The sequence below is a fragment of the Penaeus monodon genome, chromosome 3 (genome assembly GCF_015228065.2).
Source record: "Penaeus monodon isolate SGIC_2016 chromosome 3, NSTDA_Pmon_1, whole genome shotgun sequence".
Lineage (NCBI taxonomy): Eukaryota > Metazoa > Arthropoda > Malacostraca > Decapoda > Penaeidae > Penaeus > Penaeus monodon.
The window spans coordinates 7,800,804-7,822,083 of NC_051388.1; the positions used below are offsets into that span (position 1 = coordinate 7,800,804).

Consider the following 21,280-nt stretch of genomic DNA (forward strand, 5'->3'; position numbering starts at 1 on the left):
TCCTACAAGCACTGTAATTACGACTCACTGACTCACTTGGGTGCCAGACAGTGCCACAAAGGGACTGCTGGCGTGTCGACTGGCTTGGACACGCGATGTGTGAATGCAGTCGAGTGATAAGAATGTCCACGTTTTGATGTTTTGATTTTGGGCCTAGATTTTCAGCGGGGGTGGGGGTGGGGTGGAGGGGAGATGGGGGGAGGGGTTGTTGTGGCTTGTCTGTTTGTTTGTTTGTTTGTTTTTTGCTGGGGTTTGATTGTTTTTTTTCAGTCTGTTTGTCTGTTTGTTTGTCTTTTTGTGTGTTTGTCTGTTTGTGTCTCTCCTTTTCGGTTTTCTATCTCTCCTCTCTCTCTCTCTCTCTCTCTCTCTCTCTCTCTCTCTCTCTCTCTCTCTCTCTCTCTCTCTCTCTCTCTCTCTTTCTCTCCTCCCCCAGACTTTCCTCAGAATCTAATCATTCTAAGAAACACAAAATTCACAACTTATGACCTGCTACTGACCTGCTACTGACCTGCTACTGACCTGCTACTGACCTGCTACTGACCCGCGCTCGTGATTAAGCGAGATTTCAAAATAAAAATAACAGTAGTTATAAAAAGTGGGATATATTGTCCATGACAGAAAAAAATGAAGAAAAACAATCTTGAGAAGCTGATGAAGATCCAGATTTATTACGATTAGCAGAGCTGATGAAACAAGAAGTTATGTGTACACATATACACATGCACACATACATACACACACACACACACACACACACACACACACACACACACACATACACACGCGTACACACATACACACACACACACACACACACACACACACACACACACACACACACACACACACACACACATACATACACACGCGTACACACACACACACACACATACACATTTATATATATATATATATATATATATATATATATATATATATATGTGTGTGTGTGTGTGTGTGTGTGTGTGTGTGTGTGTGTGTGTGTGTGTGTGTGTGTGTGTGTGTGTGTGTGTGTGTGTGTGTGTGTGTGTGTACACACACACACACACACACACACACATATACATACACACGCGTACACACACACACACACACACACATACACATTTATATATATATATATATATATATATATATATATATATATATATATATATATATATATATATATATGTGTGTGTGTGTGTGTGTGTGTGTGTATACAAGTAAGTCTAATTACTCACTTTTTGCCTAAATATTTTTAATATATTTATTTTTTTATAAACACAAAAAAGAAACCAGTGTATCATTATAATTATCACATCATAATCATATTCAAGCTTTGAAAACAACTAAAAAAACAAACAAACAAACAAAATCGTCCTAATTTTTTCCCTTTTCATTATTATTATTATTTTTTTTTTTTTAGAAGTGAACTCTGGCAATTAGTTACAGTGACATCAATTAATCAGCGTTTCCTTAATGAACGAACTCACAGCATTGGCTCTCACCTCCCTGCCATCGTATTTATATATCTTTTTATCAATTATTAGTTATTGCTCTTCCCTTTTCTTCCATTCTTTCATTTTCTTATCTTCTGTTCTTCCACCTTATCACACTTTGTTTTGGTTTCTTCCTCTTCTGTCTATTTAATGTTTTTTGTATATCCTTTTCCTCTTTCTATATTCCTTTCCTTCTCCCTTCCTCCCTTTTCTTCCATTCTTCTTATTTCTTCTCTCTTTCTTTTCCTCCCCTCCCCTTCCTCTTCCTCTCCTTCTCCCTTCCCTCTTCCTTTTCTTTCCCCTCCCCTTCTTATCTCCTTCCTCTTCCTCTCCTTCTCCCTTCCTCCCCTCTTCCTTTTCTTCCCCTCTCCTCATTCCTTCCCTCCTATCCCCCTTTTTTCCCCCTCTTCCTCTCCAGCAAAGACCTCCCCCCCTCCCCCCCCCTCCCTCGCAATACAACACTGGAGTCTTTCTTTTTTTTATTTTATTTTCCAGAACCTGTATTTTGGATTTTCTACTCGAAGAGGATGACGTAGGTGATGTTCAAAATACGTGTAAATATATATTACATGTCTTGAACGCTTTTAACTCTTTCCTTTATTTATCATTCTGTTTATTTACTCTTTTTCGTATGTCAATCTTTTTTTATTGTTATTATTTTATTATATGTAGGCTTTTTTTTTTTAAGCGTTGGACGTAGGAGACAGAATGAACAATGGAAACGAAATTGTATAATGGAGCTTGTTATTTTAGCTTGAAGATTCTAAGATGCTTTGACAGCTTAGAAGAAGGAAAAATGGAGAGAGAGAGAGAGAGAGAGAGAGAGAGAGAGAAGGATAATCGCAGACTCGAGAAGGCAAGAAAGATAGAAAATATCGTGTGGGGGGGGAGAGGAATTTGGTCTTTATTGGTATGTATACAGAAGGTCGATTTTAGAGTGTCGTGATGCTTAGTCTTAATGATATGGAAATATTGTTATCAAATGCATGTAATCCAATTGTTAATTTATTTATTTTTAAACCTGATTATTCCCTCTCTCTCTCTCCATCTTTTCATCTCCTTCTCTTTAATTATTACCATCAATTAATTGCATGTTTGTATGTATTAACCATCTCTACCTCGTTACTTTTTTTAAAAAATCAATAAATATGATTTCTCTAAAACCTTATTATCTATTTCTATATAATTAGCTTATAATTAGGTTTCTTCCTTGTAATATGTAGTGCTTTGAAGTAACAAAATCTAAGATCCTGATGAACTGTATGTGCGTGAAGCTTTTTTCAATCTTTCTTTGCACTGCCTTTATCTCTCTCTTTATTTCCCTCTCTCTTTCTATTTGTCTTTGTATTTCTCTTTTTCTTTCTCAATATATGTCTATTATTTTTTTCCATCATGACCACCATCGTCGTTTTCATTAATATATTTATTTTCTCTCCTTACTATTGTCATTAATTTCATCATCATCATTATCATTATCGTTACAATTCTTGTTATTACTATCTTAAACATTATCATAATCGTTGTTGTTAGTATCTATCATCATTAATGTTATTATCATTATCATTCTCTTGTCATTATTGTTATCATTATCATCGTTTTATTGTTATCATTACTATTGTTTTTATTATCTTTATTAATGTCATTATCATATTATCATCGTTATTATTATCATTATTATTATAATCATTATTATCATTATTATTATTATTATCATTGTTAGTATGTTTTTTTTTCATTATTGTTATTATCACTATCATTATTATTATCATTATCATTTTTATGATATTATTATAATTATGTTTATTATTCTCATTATCATCATCACAAAAGTTATCATTATCAATATCATTAATACTAATTTATTATCTTCATCGTCACTATTATCATAAATAGGCTTATCAACATGATCAACGTTGATATTACTAATGCTAACAGCAGAAATGCACGGACAAATATATAGACGCAAAAAACATACACAGGCATGAGCTTTTGTGGACATAAACAGACACACACACACATACGCAAACACACACACCCACACACACACACACACACACACACACACACACACACACACACACACACACACACACACACACACACACACACACACACAAATATATATATATATATATATATACATATATATATATATATATATATATATATATATATATATATATATATATATATATATATATGTATATATATGTGTATATATATATATATATATATATATATATATATATATATATATATATATATATATATATATATATATAGTTACTCCCTTTCTGACTGCACTATATTTCCGCTCTATGTTCCCCTTCCTCTGTGCAGCTTAATATGCTCCATTTTTTTTTCATTCTCTCTCTCTCTCTCATCATTCTCTTTGTCATTCCCTTCCCCCTTCCTACATAAACCATTTTCGTTTATTTTGTGCTCTGATATTTCATTTGTTTCTCGTGATTCTGCATTTGCAGAGGAGTGAATTTTCCCATTTTCTTTGGTCAATTCCTTGCATGTATCTTATTTTATTTTTATCTTATTTTTTATTGTTATTTTCTTTTTTGTTATATGTATATATTGCTTATCAGTGTCCTTTTTTTCTTTTTTTTTAGTCGGTCCTTTTACATTTACCTTTTTTTTTTAATTCTTTTTTGGTCTTATTTTTTTAATTGTTATTATCTTTGTTATGTGTATATATTGTTTATCAGTTTTTTTCTTTCTTTCTTTTTATTCGATCCTATTGCATTTACATTTCCTTTAGAAGATCCAGTTTTCTATGCATCACTCCGTTTTCTTTCTGCTAATCCGTTTTCTTTGCATTCTTTTTTTTTTTTTTTTTTTTTACGGAACCGTTTTCAAAAAAGACTGCTCCTCAGTCTTTTTTGTATTTTGAGTGAATTTATTTGTTAATATATATAAATTGTTTTGTTTTTTTGTTTTTTTTCATTGTTATATGTGTGTTCGTGGTGCGTGGTGTGTACTTTGCTTCATGATTGCTTCATTAAATACTTAGTTTAGCCTCGTAACCCTCATGCTTTCTTCATTTCATTCACTCGCATTTCATCTACTAATTCATTTCTTTTTTTTTTTCTTTTCTTTTCGTTTCCTTTATTCTTCCATTGGTGCTTTTCTTTCTATCTTACTTATTTCATGTTTGTTCATTTATGTCTGTACGCTGTTCCTCTGCTTTGCAATTGATTTATTTTTCATCTGTCATCACTTCCTTTTTTATCAGTACGTCTTCTTTTGTCTCTTTTTATTCCTCTTGTTTCCATTTTTTACGTTTTATAAGTCTTCTCTCTCTCTCTCTCTCTCTCTCTCTCTCTCTCTCTCTCTCTCTCTCTCTCTCTCTCTCTATTCCCTCCTTTATTCTGATCTGTTCTTTTTCCTTATCCTCTTCTTCTTTCTTCTTCTTTCTCTACCTTCCTTTCTTCTTCTTTTTTGTGTTCCCTCTTCCTTCTCTTCTCCTCTTCATCTACCTTCTTCTCGTCTCTTCTCCTTATTTCCTCTTCCTTTCCTATTCTTCTCTGACCCCTTTCTTCCTTCACTTCTATTTCTCATTTTCCATTCTTCTTCTTCTTCTTCTTCCTCACGGCTCTCTCTTCCTTTCTCTTCCTCTCCATCCTCTTCCCCTTCTTCTTCCCCCGTCTTTCTCCCCTTCTTCTGTTCCATCTTTTCTTGCTCCTTCCTTTATTCCAATTCTCGGTCTCTCCTCTGTCCACTTGTCTCCCTTATTCTTGCTTTCCATTGTTCTCTGCCTCTTCTCCTCTTTCTTCCTTTGCTCCTCCTCTGTTTTCTTTTTCTCCTTCTCTTCTTCCTCCTCTTTTTTCCCTTTCTCCTTTTTCTCTTCCTCCTCTTTCTTCCTTTTCTCCTCCTCCTCTTCCTCCTCTTTCTTCCTTTTTTCCTTCTCCTCCTCCTCCTCTTTCTTCCTTTTTTCCTTCTCCTCCTTCTCCTCTTTCTTCCTTTTCTCCTTCTCTTCCTCCTCCTCTTTCTTCCTTTTTTCCTTCTCTTCCTCTTCCTCTTCCTCCCCTCGGTTCCATGTAAAGAGGTCGGTTGTGTTTATCTATCCCTTTCATCCTTCCTTTCTCCTTCCCTCATCCTCTCCCGCCCCTTTCCCTCTCTCTTTTTCTTCACATTCCTCTTTCTCCTCCTTCTCCCCTGCCTTATATTCCTCTTTCTCTTCTTCCCCTTTCTCACGCTTTCCCTCATTCCAGATCTCGATTCAAGATAAAGAGGTCGGTCTATTTTCATCTATCCTTCCGTCTCTCTTATCTCCTTCCTTCTCCCTTTCCTCTTTTTAACCTTCCTCTTCCTTTCTCTCTCTTTCTCATTCTCCTTCTCTTTCTCCTTTTCCTCTTTTTTCGTGCCTTCCCTTATTCCAGATCTCTTTCCTTCCTTCTCTCTCTTCCTCCCCCTTTCTCTCTTTTAGCCTTCTTCCTTCTCCTCTCCTTCCTTATTCTCTTTCTCCTCTTCCTCTTTCATGGTTCCTCTATCCTCGCGTCTCTCCTATCTCTTTTCACCTCTCTTTTCGCCTTCCTCCTCCCCCTTCTCCACCCTCTCCTTTTCCTTCTTCTCCTCTTTCTCTCTTTCTTTCTCCTCTTTCTCTTTCTCCTCTTCCTCTTTCTCAATCTCTTTCTCCTCTTCCTCTTCCTCCCCCTCTCTCTCCTCTTCCCCTTTCTCACGCCTCCCCTTATTCCAGATCTCGATTCAGGGAGAAGTCGGTCTTCTCCTTCTCCTCTCTCTCTTCTTCCTCTTTCTCCGCCTCTCTCTCCTCTTCCTCTTCCTCCCCTTCTCTCTCTCCTCTTCCTCTTTCTCACGCCTCCCCTTATTCCAGATCTCGATTCAGGGAGAAGTCGGTCTTCTCCTTCTCCTCTCTCTCTTCTTCCTCTTTCTCCGCCTCTCTCTCCTCTTCCTCTTCCTCCCCTTCTCTCTCTCCTCTTCCCCTTTCTCACGCCTCCCCTTATTCCAGATCTCGATTCAGGGAGAAGAGGTCGGTCTTCAAATCACGAAGGATAAACGTAGAGAAATTGACAGAAGACAGTAAGTGGAGCATCCGGTGATAAGGAGAAAGCGAGGAAGGAGGTAAACGGGAAGAGAGGGAGAGAAAGAAAGAAAGAAGAGGAAAGAAGGAAGAAATGGGTAAAGGAGATGGAAGGAGGAGAGAGGAAGGAAGGCTGGAAGAAAGGGAGGAAGGGTGGGAGGAGAAAGAGACAAAAAGAAAAATATGAGGGAGTTTTTATTTTTTCTCTCCCTCTGTTTTCTTTTCTCTTTCTTCTCCTTCTTCCTCTCTTTTTTTTCTGAAATACTTTCCTCTTTTTTTTCATCCTCCATCCCTATCCTTTCCATTCTCCCCCCCCCATTTTCTTCTCTCTCTCTCTCTCTCTCTGTTTTCTCCTCTCCGTCCGTCACCGAGAGAGAATGTTGGTGTTCAACCGTTCAAAAACAACAACAACAATAACAACAATGCTATGCACCCGCGGCAACATTGAGCAATATAGAATCTCTTTCCTTTTTATCTCTTATTTCCTTTTCTTCCCTTCTTCTTTCTCTTTTACCTCTAGTTCTTTTTCTTCTTCTTCTTCTTCTTCTTCTACTTTCCTGTTGTATCCTCTTTATAATCCGTTTGAAATAACGTTTTTAACGGTTTTTCTCTCTTTTTTTGCCTATTATAGTTTTGGACTTTGATGATGTCAGTAATTTTTTTTTTCTTATTATTCTTTAACTTTTTATTTATCATTATTTTCTTTTACTTTTTTATCTTCTGTTATCATTATCATTTTTTTTAGATAGTGTTTTTGAAAATAACTATCCTTGCTGTCAGGCATATAGATGTTTGTTTGCTTACTTTTACTTCAATTTCTCCCTATCTTTCTTCCCCCCCTTCTCTCTCTATATCTTTCTCTTTATCTATATCTATCTATCTATCTACCTATCTTTCTCTCTCTCTCTCTCTCTCTCTCTCTCTCTCTCTCTCTCTCTCTCTCTCTCTCTCTCTCTCTCTCTTTCTCTCTTTCTCTCTCACTCTCTCTCTCTCTCTCTCTCTCTCTCTCTCTCTCTCTCTCTCTCTCTCTCTCTCTCTCTCTCTTTCTCTCACCCAAAGCACAGGTCACACGAAGAACCTTCTGCTTGAACCTCTAGATCTTAGCTGCATTGTGGTCACCCTTGAATTGATGTGAATGTCTTCGTTTTAGCAATAGAAATCAAGTCTTACTCCTTTGGGTAAAAAAAAAAAAAAAAAAAAAAAAAAAAACGTTTTAGTAAAGTTGTGATTTCTTTCTTTCTTTCTTTCTTTCTTCTTTATTACTATTTGTACTTTGATTAATGGATATCTATTCTTTATTTATTATTTTCTTTATTGGAGGCTTTTCTTTTTCGTTTTTTTTATCAAGGCGGCGAGATGAAAGATATATATGTATATGTTGTTACGTTTTTCATCAATTTTCTTATCTAGCTTACTAACGCTTCCGTATTCTTCAATTTATGTTTATTATGTGTTTTTTTCTGCTTCATTTTCCCTACAAATATTTTGCAATTTACGAGCAAATCGCTATTATTTCTGGCGCCTTTCTATTTTTTTATTGTATTTCTTCATTCGTGCGTTGCTCCTTTATCCTATATCTATATAACTGTCCTATTTTCTCAAGTTTTCTCATTGCTAATATCTTTATAGATATTCTTTCTCTTATTCTATTTGTGTGTGCGTGTACGTGTCCGTTTGCCTGTGTGTGGGTACGTGTTAGAGAAAGAGAGGGCGGTTAATGTATAATAAATTTAGGCAAATCAGGATATTTTGTATACGTATGATTGCAATAGATTAATCAAATGACTAGAGAGAGAGACAAATGTATGTAAGACTCGATCAACAAAACCACACACACAAATATAATCAAAATAACTCCAGAAAGTCGCAGCTTCGGTGTGGATATGAGCGCCACCAAGTCTATCAGCTTCACTCCCTTCGTACTATGCAAATGCTCATCGACACCCACTGTGACAGCCTAGCTTCTAAAGTTGTGTCAAAGGTTCGTTGGTTTCCAGGGAGGGAAGGGTAACCCAATACCCCGCGGGACTGGAATCCGTAGTGGAATTTCGAAAGGCTTAAATTGATATTTTAAGGATCTACCGAATATTACCCTGATATTTTGCTTTGTTATAAGCATCTGAAAAACGAGAAAGGATTTGATATCATAGCTAGTGATATTTCAAAATCGTTTATAGAGATTTGAAATGCAGGATGATTAATAAGATGAACATACTTATTACTTATACGACATATCATTAAGCTTATACCTAATTAATATCCTACAGACATGAATTTGTATTTTTTTTCTGAGAATTCTCAATGTATATAGTTACGCGTACTGTCTGCAAATGTTTAGAATCAAAATATATGAAAATAACTGGGTGTTTTTAAACATTTGGTCACAGAATTGCCAAAATAGATTGTTCTCAAAAAACAAGTTGCAAACTGCCATACTCTTATTTTGTTCAGATACAAAATTCCACTTGTAAGTAACGATTTGTGTAGAGTGTGGATCTTGAATTACTTAATATAGGACTGGCAGAAAGTGTGTGAGTGTTTTAATTGTGTGTTCTTAAGCTCTTTCTCTGTTCCTATATTTCTTTCCTCTACTCTCTCTCTCTCTCTCTCTCTCTCTCTCTCTCTCTCTCTCTCTCTCTCTCTCTCTCTCTCTCTCCCTCTCCCTCTCCCTCTCCCTATTCCTCTCCCTCTCCTTCTCCTTCTCCTTCTCCCTCTCTAACGCGCCAAATTCTCCACATCAGTAGCGAAAAGTACGCGCGTTTCGTATTGAAATTCGGAAAAAAAACGTGTTAGCGGAAATCGACTTTTATCATCCGGCCAATTTGAAACGCCGATGGAAAAAAAGGGGGAAGAAAAAAAAAAAAAAAAAAAAAAAGAAATGGCTTAACGCTTTCGTAACCTGAAGGGAAAGTCGGGGGGGAGGGGGGAGGGGGGGGATTTTTACTCGTACGAAAGCGAAGTCTATTTTGTGTTGCGATATTGAAAATAGATTTGATTACGACTTGAAAGCCACTCAGATTTTTTTTATACATACATGAATACATAAATACATACAATGCATACATACATACATAATACATACATACACCCATACCAATTCATATATACATGCTGATTAATACATACATACATGCATACATACATCCATACATACATACATACATACATACATACATACATATATATATACGTACATGCATGTTCATATATATATATATATATATATATATATATATATATATATATATATATATATATTCATATATGTATACGTACGGATGCATTGAAGTATCCATATATTTCATAATCCTTCATACGTTGAAAGAAAAACTGAGTAAAAAAGCAAACGCAGATTCCCCAAACAAGCAGGAAGCAGCAGGAATCGGAGAAGCAGCGGAAGCAGAAGCAGAAGCAGAAGAGAACGTATTTAATGACATTATCACAGTCACCATAACAGTAATGTTAAAAGTAGCAGTAGCTTTTTTGTAGCTTTTTTTTTTTTTTGAAGAAATGGCAATTGTTTACAGCTATTGTAGTAGTTGTTGTTGTAAGGATAGTGTTTGTAGCAATGATAGTAATAGTAGTATTTTTCGTAATAGTAGTAGTAGTAGCAACACTGTTAATAGAAAGAATAATGGTATTTGTAGTAGTAGTAGTAGTTTAGGTAGTAGAAGCAGTAGCAATTTTGATAGTAGTGGTAGTAATAGAAGTAGTATTTAATAGTAGTATTTTGATACTAGTGATAGTAAGCAGTAGTAGTAGTAGTAGTAGTAGTAGTAGTAGTAGTAGTAGTAGTAGTAATAAAGGAAACTGATCCTGATATCATTTACTCTAAATAGTGTATAGTCACCATTGATCTATGGCCACTCTATAACTCATAACCATGCTATAACTATATTCATAATCATCACCTAGTTATAAGAACTACTGTAAACGCGAACCATTAACTTTCCCATTATAATCCGCACCATTCCTGTTAATGTATACTTTAAGGGGCGGGAACATGATTTCAGAGCACCTAGGCCTATAGGGTCACGTAGAGAAGCACCTGCGCACCCGTAGGTCACACTCGATGTCGGGTCAGGCAGGTCATGAGGTCAGGCTGCCCACAAGGCCCATGCCCCACGCACCGCAAGCACGAGGGAAGAGTAACATATGGTAGATTTTGTTTTTTTTACATTTTATTATGGTGGTGACTGCGAATGTCGACCGTGCTCTTAAGTTCTGCTAATTGTGCTGATTCTGCTAAATTTTATTTTATCTCTCTATTTATATTCGACTTTATTTTATTTCTTTTCCTCTCCTTTTCTTTTTTTTTCATCTATTCGTAACAGGTCATATGTGCGAATAACCTCTTGCTCCTTTTCCAGATGTCTGTCCAGCGAGGTCTCCGGACTGGTCATGCGAGTCAGCAGTCTAAAGCATAATGGCCCTGGTCTTCGGCCTTGACCAGACTTACAGGCCTCATATATGATCTTAACAGACCTCTATAACCCTTAAACATGGCCAGCATCTAGCCCTTGGTATCAGTGCCCCTTCCTCCCGTGCCCTCGTGCCCTTGACTGACGCCCGCGCCGCTTCCTTGCAGAGCCAGATTCCGAGAGAACCGATCCATCTTCAACACCCCCAACCCCCGCCTGATGAACGCCTCGCTGTTCAAAGACAGTAAGTTGCTGAGTCCCGCCCGTGGGGAGCGCCGGGGGTCCCGGGCCAGCGTGCGAGCCCCCTCTCGGGCCCCCTCTGTCACCTCCGTCAACGCCGCCTCCCGGTCTCCCAATGGCTCTCTGGCCAAAGGTTAGAGTCGTTGGGGCGTGGCCAGTCCCTCACTGTCTCCCTCCCCCCCACTCATACACCCGCCGCCCCCCGGAGCCCTGCCCAGGCCGCAGGACGGGGGCCCCCGAGTGGTCCCCCGGCCAGGCCAGCGCAGGACACCCGGGGGGTTGCCAGCTCACTGTTATTCAAGCAGTCTGCTTCTTCCATTAATTAAAGCAGTGCGTGATCTTTACTATGGCGTTTGAATTTTGCATATTGCATTTTTTATATATTGGCCTTACTTAGACAAAGTCGCCAGGTCATGTCATAAAAGAAAGAATTCTACCATTTCTTGAATGCCTTATTATTGGCTTGCATGTGAATATCATCACAAATAACTCGAGTTTCTTATTACCCAGTCTTGGAATGTTTCTCTGAGAGGATGACCCAAAAAAAAAACAATAGACAAAAAAAGAGGAAGAAATTAAATGACAAAAAAAAACTAAATAAAAAAAACTTCTAAAATCCGCCAAAAACGTTGTCACTAGCATAACTTGGTGTCACCCTGCCCCCTCCCCTCCCCTCTCTCCCCGTCTCTCTCCGCCCCCGCCCTTCCCTGCCCCTCCCCCCTTCCCCTTCTGCCCCCATGAGGCCCAGGGGTGTCATATCAGCGTCTACCGTCCCTGGAGTCCCTGTGAGATGGTGAGAATCGCTGGCGGTAGTCGAGCAGGCGGCGGAAAAGCCCCGTGCTCCCGCCGGCGGCCCGACCCTCCTCCAGCGCCACACACAGCTGTCGGACCCCACCCTCAACTTCTCTCTCCTCCATTGCAACTCCCCCAAGTACTCTCTCTCTCTCTCCTACGACACCTGGACTAAAAAGTTTTTTCCAAGTCCTCGAGATATTGTTCGAAGGGAATTAAAATAGTAGGGGATATTTTTTCCTTTTCTTTTTTTTTCTCAATCTTTTTTTTCAAATCTGATATCCCCCTACTTTTAATTTTTTTTTTCTCTTTCTCTTTCTTTCTTTCTCTCTCTCTTTCTTTCTCTCGCTCTCTCTCTCTCTCTCTCTCTCTCTCTCTCCTCTCTTTTCTCTCTCTCTCTCTCTCTCTCTCTCTTTTCCTTTATTATCATCGTCCATGTCTCCTTTTGCCACGGAGGAACGTACGATCTCTTAACAAACTTTTTGGTCCAGTTGGAGCACGCAAAAAGGCCTTGATCTGAATCCTGCTCTGGGGTGAGTTAAAGGAAAAACGTTTTGTCTAGGGTCCCACTCTCAATGTCCATTTTTCTATTAGAATTTGAAGATAAAAATGGTAGTTATTATTTTTTTTTCTCTTTTTTTTGTAGAGGTCAGTTCAGTGTCACTTTTTTCCAAAAGGACCTTTTCTAGAGAGTTCCAACCCTGTGTATGTACCCTTCTATGGTCGTTAGTTATGCCGTGATGATTCATTTTGGGAACTGAAGAGGAAGATTTTTTTTTTCTCCCTCTCAATATCTCTTTTGAATGTGTAAATTTCGCTTTTTCTCGACCCCTTTTTGTTTGTTTGTTTTTTGGTATTTTTTGGACAAACAAAAAAGGTGTGTGTGTGTGTGTTTCTTGAATCACGGCACCACTAACAAAGCCACGACTGTTCTCTTGAATGACACTTGGGACCCACCTGTGTGACGTCACGTGACCCATCCCCAGCATGCACGCAACCTGACGGTAAGTCTCCAGTTCCTTCGTCTCTTATTGTCTCGCTGGCCTGACACCGTCTGCCAACCACCTCGGGGCACTACCACCACTACGGCAGCGACGGCGCGGCGGTGGCAGACACCCTGTTGGCACTCTCGCTGCTGATCGCCGCAAGCCACAGGCAGGCATACACACACGTGTAGTTAGGCACGCTGCTCGCTAGACTTGGCACTCCTTTGGCTCTTCACCTGGCTCGTCTTCTGGCACTCATGCACACCAGTGGCAGTTGTTTTTTTATCGTTCTACGGCATTTTCCATTACCTCTTGCTTTTGTCCTTTGAAGCCCGTTTTTGATGGCTTCAAAGTGTAGATTGATTGCATCTCTTCCCTTTCTCTAAGAAATCATAAACTTAAGGCTGCTTCTCTTTTCTCTTTTCCTCTCTAAATCAATTAAGACTTAAATTAAGTAGATGATATTCATCCATAGAGGAGAAGATGTTACTATGCTGCGTCAGGTGAGCTAAGGTGATAGTGTTGAGGCACCTGGCTAAAAAAAAAAAAAAAAATGTCGTAATATAGGTGAAGGCGGAGCAGCGGAAGTGCCACAGATAGATGTCAGCTGATTAGAGGCATTGACACTTACTGACACTCTTGTCACTTACTTACGAGACACATACGTACACTGCAGGGTCTTAATCGCATGAAACATACACGTGTAGGAGTAAACACATTTAAGAAATTTAAAAACAATTTTTTCGTTTTTTTTCCTCCGTCTCTTCATCCTTCCCCCTCTCTCTATCTATATTTCTGTCTCTATTTATCTCTCTCTCTCTCTTTCTCTCTCTCTCTCTCTCTCTCTCTCTCTCTCTCTCTCTCTCTCTCTCTCTCTCCATCTCTCCCTTTATCTCTTTCTTCCCCCTCCCCCACTTCCTTTCCCCCGACCCCTCTCTCTCCTTCTCTCCTTTATCACACACACACGCACACACACACACACACACACACACACACACACACACACACACACACACACACACACAACACACACACACACACACACACACGCACACACACACACACACACACACACACACACAATCACAATCACACGCAAATTCGCACTCACTATCACAGTCATACTCTCACTCACCTAGACACAAGCACACACGCATATTAACCCACCAACATACGAGCCTGGACTTACCCACCCACAGTAGCGCAGACCTGTTTAGTCTAGACCAACTGACCCATCTTCTCAATGGTCCGTTTCTTGACTGCATGCCTTGTGTGTAGTTCATGCTTGGTCAGTTAGTGCGATACATAAATGGTTTAATGACTTAGAAATGACCCTTAAGACATATAAGGGTTTCTTACTAGAACGTATTAGTATCGTCTGTTCACTTTAGCTCTATTGTTTATGGCTGATTTAAGTTTGTTTGTTTGCCTTCTCATTCACTCATGCGGTTCGCGGTTCAGAAGGTTCAGATTCTCAATCAGGTTTGAGATAACACAGCTAAAGTGGTCAGTTATCACAGCTATGGCGATTTTTTGCGTGCCTGTTCAGTTTTGCAATTCATTCACAAGCGACTGACCAGCTTGATTGGCTCAGATAGTTTCAAAAAATATACATTTATTTTTGGTCACACTCTTTCTTTTTAAAAAGATAAATGCTAAGCTATTTAAACCACCGGAGCCTTTATATCGGGCCCGTGAGCTTCAGTCATCTCACCTAAACCTTCCCAATGGAAAACAAACAAACCAAAAAAAAAAAAAAAAATCTTAATACTCCAAAACAAAACAAAAAAAAATATCAAAAACACACCAAACTACAGACCCCCCTGCACAGCCATGTCACGCTGATTTGAAAACGAAAAGGGAAAACCCCACGAAACAGGTGAAATCAGCCACGTAAACACCTGACACGCCCAGAAAACCCCGCCCCTCCTCACACACGTTGATTAGTCAGAGATGAAGAACGGAGTGACGGAGGGGGACCGGCTAATACCTCTCCTCGCGCGAGTGAGAGAGAGACTGACATCTGGGGCGATAACGAGGGTATTTATACTCTAGCCCTGAGTGCCAACCGCTGCCCATCAGACCACACTGCGTTGGTCAGAAGGACTCAGACACGCTTGTACGTGAGTTGAGACAATACGCTAGTCACGAGTTTAGTGTGGTTTAGTGGCTTCCAGCGCTGTTACTGAGAGAGCGTAAGTTTCCCAGTTTGCCATTGGTAGAGAGGTTTGTTGGGTGAGACTGTTGTTATGCCAAATTGTTTGGTATAGAATTACATTGGACGCACGCTAATGTAACTCTACTATCAGCATACAATAAAAAAGTCATGATAAATGATGTTTGAACTCGGTGGCATGTGTGATATGTTGCAAGAACTTTTTTTTTAGCGTACCTGAGATAACCTGGCGCAGGCAACTAACTATTTCCTAGCTAATATATTTTTATATATACCTGAATTATAGTATGTATAGGACTAGCACATGTAATTTACCTATTTAAAATAGTCTTTTTTATATACAGTTACTTTACCTAGGACTCTTAAATACGAAAGTACTGTAGATAGTTCTTTAAATACTAATGCATGATTACAACGTGTGCAGTCACACTATTGATGGGACTTTCAATTCAGTCATTCTTGTTAGTCGATAGTTTTTCTTACTTTTCAATAAATAAAAATCATGCAGACCATATTTCTTAGGATTAATATTAACCATATTTTTTCGGCAGAGTTAGAGTAAAAGAAATAGATTCATATAGCTAAAGTGCACTCCACATGATATATCAATGACATATAGAATGAGGTGTTATATAACAGATCAGAGTAGGAGTCAAAGGCCCAGGGCCGAGTCGAGTAGACGCTAGCCAGCTTGCAAGGCAGAGGAGACCCTGCCACGTTAGGGCTGACTGAGTAAAGTACAGTTGGTGTTGCAGGAAGGCGGGGGAGCGCGCTGTCCGCCGTCTCCGCCACGGGCTCGGTGGCGGGCGCGGGCGGGGCCAAGACTCCCAGCCCCACCAAGAAGGAGGCGGAGACCACTGTCGCCATCGAGACCGTGGACTAAGAAGTCCCAGCAAAAGGCGCCGCCGCCGCCGCCCGACGACGCCCTCCGAGCTCAACAGGCCCTGGGGGGAGGCGCCCGGACACACCACGCAGAAGGATACGGCGGCGGCGGCAGGCGACGGGGGTGAGTGTCCCCTCCCCGCGGGCGTGGCGAGGGGCGGGGCGACTGGATCCAGCCCAGCCAGGGCGCCGGGGGCCGTCGCCGCCCCGACCGCCACCGCCCCCCGTCGAGCGAGGGCGTCCGCACGGAGTTCGCCGTCGACCGCAGGTGCCGGGGCCGCGGGCTCTCTCTGGGCGCCCGGACACCTCTTCGCAAACTCTGATGTAGGATTCACAATACAAAATTGGATAAAGCTCAACTGTAGGAGATCGTGTGTGTTAGGGACCACGAGTTTATCTGGAACTTTCTGAGAGAGAAAAAAAAGGAAAAATAATAATAATAATAATAATATAATCTTTAATCTATAATCAGCTACAATTGAGGAATGTGTTTCTTCTTAGCATTCTCTTAAAAATATCAATATACTTATGCAAGCTTTTTATCATTTACTAAAAGCATCATATATATATAAATCTAGATATAATCATATATACCTACATAGCATAATAACGATGTGAGCAGCTGAGATCACGAAGATGATACAAGTTCTTAAGTTAGCAAGAACAAGCGAGATAAAGTAAGAGTTAAACCATAAACAAAACCACTGTATAATGTCAGGGGAACTACAGCACGATCACATCCCTGAAGATGCCTAATGAACACTTTAATGAACTCGTGGTAGAGCACACTAAGCCACGAACAGCTCGTCGAAAGAGAGAGCATTTCCATCAATATATATAAGCACTAAAGAAATACCTAGTAATACAACCTCCCGTCAACAAACACTTGGATTTTTTAGAGATTTTCCTCCAAAGAAGAGAGAAAAGACGAAAAAAAAGAGAGAGAAAAAAATAAAAATAACAAAATCAAGGCGAAATATACCCCACTAGACACCATGTGTTATTCTTGTGTGCGTGGACAGACCAGGGCGACGTCGGTGCCCGCTGTTCGAATAACGTCAGGTTCGAATACTCGAGTGTTTGCATCATTCACGGAGGCTGCACGAGGACCTCCCGAACCTCCTGACAAATCGGTGTCTCGAAGCTCCGGTCCCGCTGTACATCTATCACAGTATTACACTGAAATATAAACAATATCATCTTCTATGCAGATCGTGTGACCTTTTCATGAACTCAAACCTGAAGTAGTGAAAGTAGATGAAAAAATAAATACTGTTTCTATTCAAAACAGGTCTGCCCGGAAGATTTAATAAAACTGATAGATATTGTAGTTTGAAATCTTATCGAGTAGTGGTCCAGTTTGATATACATATTGGGAGTTTCTACATATATAAAGTAAATCATTTATTGTATTTATCAGATATGCAATAGAAGAATGTAGTCAAGTAGAGATATTCCTTTTGACGAGATGCTATCACGAGCCAATAAAAAAAGATCTAAATATTATGAGAAACTTGGTCAGTTTAGGCCTGCCTGTATTTCATTATGGTCATTTCCTCCCCCTTTTTCGTGTCGTCTGTTTGGACATGAGCTTCAAAGATGTGTGTTGTTTTCTAGTGTCAGTCTAAAAAAAAACAAAAAAAAACGTTTTTTTCGTCAAGTATTTTTTGATCAAGTGAGGAATACCTACACTTTCCCCTCCCAAGTCCAGGATAATATATATAAATAACTAATAACTTCTAAGAAGAATGGTAGAGTAAGAGTTTCTTCAAATACCTGTTGTCGTCACTGACACGGCAACGGCGTTGTTGCAAACACTCTGAGAGCACGTGTCAACAGCGCCCCATAAAGCTCGTTGTTGCACCATCATTCTTTCAGTGTACCACACAGCTGTCCCGCGGCCGCACAGAAATCCTACTTTCTGGCGAGCAGCTTTCAAAATCTTGTCTTTCACCGAACCCTGTAAACTATGTGTACTTGTTCTCCTGCGTTGCAAAGTTTTGTTGTTCATTTTTCTCTACGTGAAACACATTTGAGCCTACAATATCACTGTCATGGTATCTCCGTTGGCGAGGAGGAAGGAGTCTGTGATCCGGGAGAGAGGAAGAGCTAAAAAACCCAGAGCTACTGAAGGGTTTCTGTACACCTGAAGAGTGTGTATAACAGCTACTGATTGCCTTGATATCATACCATACTTGCAACTCCTATATTCTTCAGGGGTACAATCTTTATACCTTGTAGCTCTTGTAAAGCGCCTTCTTATACAGAAAGTCCTTGTTGACGTTCGTTCTCGCGTACTTCATCCGTAGTCGGACGGCAATTTGGTGGTACATAGCTCAAGCAACAAGTAGCGGACAGTTTTTGATTTTGCAATCTAGACTAGTATATCCTCCAGCACTTTCCAGTGAAGATTCCATTCCGAATGCACAATAAACCTAGAGTAGATCTCGCACTGCTAATACATTAGTCGTATTAATATAGGATATAGAATACTCAAACTTTGTTTACATTTTGACATTCCCTGTATGGATTTATTGACATATATATTATATATTGCTTAGTGTGCTCTTCAAAATTAGACTGATTAGAGGATAATCACTTTAATCATAATGTCTAGAATACATTTTATGTGGCTGTATCATCAATAAAATAAGAATACAACAATGTACCTTACTCTCGTGTGTATGTATGGTTTTTCGACCGTACAGTAAATCCTGCCGACAGTTCCACGCATCCCCCTCCCGCTGAGCCATTTGTCAAAGAAAACGTACAGAGGGGGCAGCGTTGGGACGGGCAACCTAAAGAAAAAAAAATTGTATTTCTTTGGATTTTTATTTTTTGATCTTGCAGTGAAACATTTTCACTCCTTCGACCCCCTTTTTTTCGGGATATAGATATGATAATGGATAAACAATCATACCACAGAGGCGAGTGTTTTTCTTTGGCACTTAGTGCAGAGTGTGAGTAATTCATATTGTTTCACGAGACAACGAGAATTAATCTGTAAAAAAAAAATATATATATATATATACTAGATTCATGTACTACCTTTACCCCGCTATGATGTAGATACAGTTGCAAATTTTCGTTCATTTACGTAGATATTCCTTTTCGTAAGAATGCCTTAGTTTTTAATAGTTTTTAGTTGTTCTCCGCGAGGTTACAAAGCTTCAGTTCGCCATTCATAAAACAGGGGAAGTTATATGAATGCGGACGTAGGGGATCTGGTTTCAATATACATTTCGTAATGTTTCGTTGGTCTATGAACTGTTATCTTTCATATTTGAACTTCATATTCAAGGTTTTGATGTAATTTGATGTAATGTGACGATTAATTAAGATTTGTGTAGTTTTTTTTTTTTTACGATTTTTTTCTTTTCTTTTTTAACGACGCGAAGGTCAATGCAAATAGAGTTCGGTAAGGCGTGAGATTTTTTCTTCTTTTTTGTCAAAATAAGAAAAAACAAAACAAAAGCAGGTCAACCGAGCAGTTCCTGACCTAGGCCTTCTGGGTTGGACTGAAAAAAGAAAACAAAAAACTTACGCCCACTGATCCCTTTCTCTCTAAGTGGGCGTGGGCGTGAGCGAAAGAGAGGCCAGGGTCTCCTTGGTTGTTTGGGTTCAGAAAAGAAGCAGAAACAAAGTAAGTTCGAAAGGTCCATGCGCGCCCAGGGGAAGAGGTCGCGTCTGCATCGTTCGAGGTCAAGCAAGGTCATGAGAAGTCATGCGCGATGGGAGAAAATAAAAACGATAAAAAAGATTATATTAATGAGAGAAAAAAAAATAGAGAGATAGAAGGTAATCAACACCTTTTTGGAAAATAACGGATTAGGAATGAGGCATTGACCTTCAGAAAACACACCCCATATTCATGTTTTATTTACACTTTGTTAGGGACTTAATAGTTATCTTTTTTCTTTCTTTCTTATTTGTATATTAGTATTTCATTTCCCTCCGTTTTTTTATCGCATTTTCTATGTATCTCCGTGTACCGTATCCGTTTCAGTTGACAAGCACAGTCGGTGATACACACATTCGGGTTGTACGCAGTAAGAAGACGTAAGAATAAAGAAAACAGAATAAGTTAACGGATGAAAGAAACAGGAAAAGTAATAAAAAGATAGAGATAGAGAAATAACGAAGCAATAGGTGATGTAAGGGATAAAGATGTATATAGGCAAGATAGGAGAGAAGAAATAAAAGCTTTGAAAAAAGAAAACAAGACGGAGAAGAACAAAACGAACAGGAGAGGAGGAAAAGGGAAAGAGAAAGAGAGAAAAACGTCACACACCTCCTTGCAACGGTCTTAATCAGCTCAAACTGTATGTATGTTAGACCCACGGCCATAGCGACGCCGTGTTTGTTAATCTTACCACTCTGCCTAACGAGCAAAAGTCAGACACGTAGCCTGTCTTTTATGAATGTTTGATGTTTGTTTCTGTTCCTTGAAATACATAAATACTCCTTTAAAAAAATAATATATATATTACCAAAAAAAAAAAAAGAATTTCTTCTCTTACATGTACAAAAAAATACTAATACTAATAACGTAAATCCGTAGGTCGCCTTTTTATTATTGAGAGCAGCCAATAGCGGGTGCTTTTCAAGACTTGCCTCATCGTGCAAAGAGTGATATATCCCGTTTTCTATAACTTTAAACACGCAAGGGGGTACCCGGTTGGAGATTCCTCCGGCCGATACCCCTCATTTTGGGAGCTTTATCCTTGTATTGGTTATTAACAGTCGAATAAAAAGTTGCCACCAAAAATCCACTCGTGTTGGGGTTGTTTCATTTGGTCCTTAATGTCCTTTGTAAGTTTGTTAAGAGGTTTGTGTGTGTGTGTGTGTGTGTGTGTGTGTGTGTGTGTGTGTGTGTGTGTGTGTGTGTGTGTGTGTGTGTGTGTGTGTGTGTGTGTGTGTGACAATGAAAATGATGAATTGATGAAGATAATAACAGAAGACGTATTTCAGTGCATGAACTACAGGCCAGAAACCGCCAGATTCGTGAACACACAAGAACACAATGCTAATCCACATTTCTCACCATGAAATACACGGAGAAACATTTTTCTTGAGAGACAGACATATAAAAAAGTAAAAAATGTCCGAATGTGGTTAAGAAAAAAAGAAAGAATATTAGAAAAGAGATTAGATAAAAACCATGGACGGAGTACTTGGAAAGTAATAAAAATAATCTTAATTACAAGAGTAATAATCATAATAAAAATAATGATAATAATGATAATGATAAT

The 21,280-nt window shown here is 39.2% G+C and overlaps 1 protein-coding gene across 1 annotated transcript in view; it reads left to right on the top strand.

Annotated features, from left to right (window-relative positions):
- Positions 1-20,800, top strand: part of LOC119585131 — a gene marked incomplete in the record, with an annotated part of 180,639 nt that extends 159,839 nt beyond the window's left edge. Inside the window, 2 exon segments of the mRNA XM_037933765.1 lie at positions 11,120-11,325; positions 15,902-20,800. Coding sequence (XP_037789693.1) covers positions 11,120-11,325; positions 15,902-16,029 — 334 coding nt within the window.
- Positions 20,801-21,280: the final 480 nt, after the last annotated feature.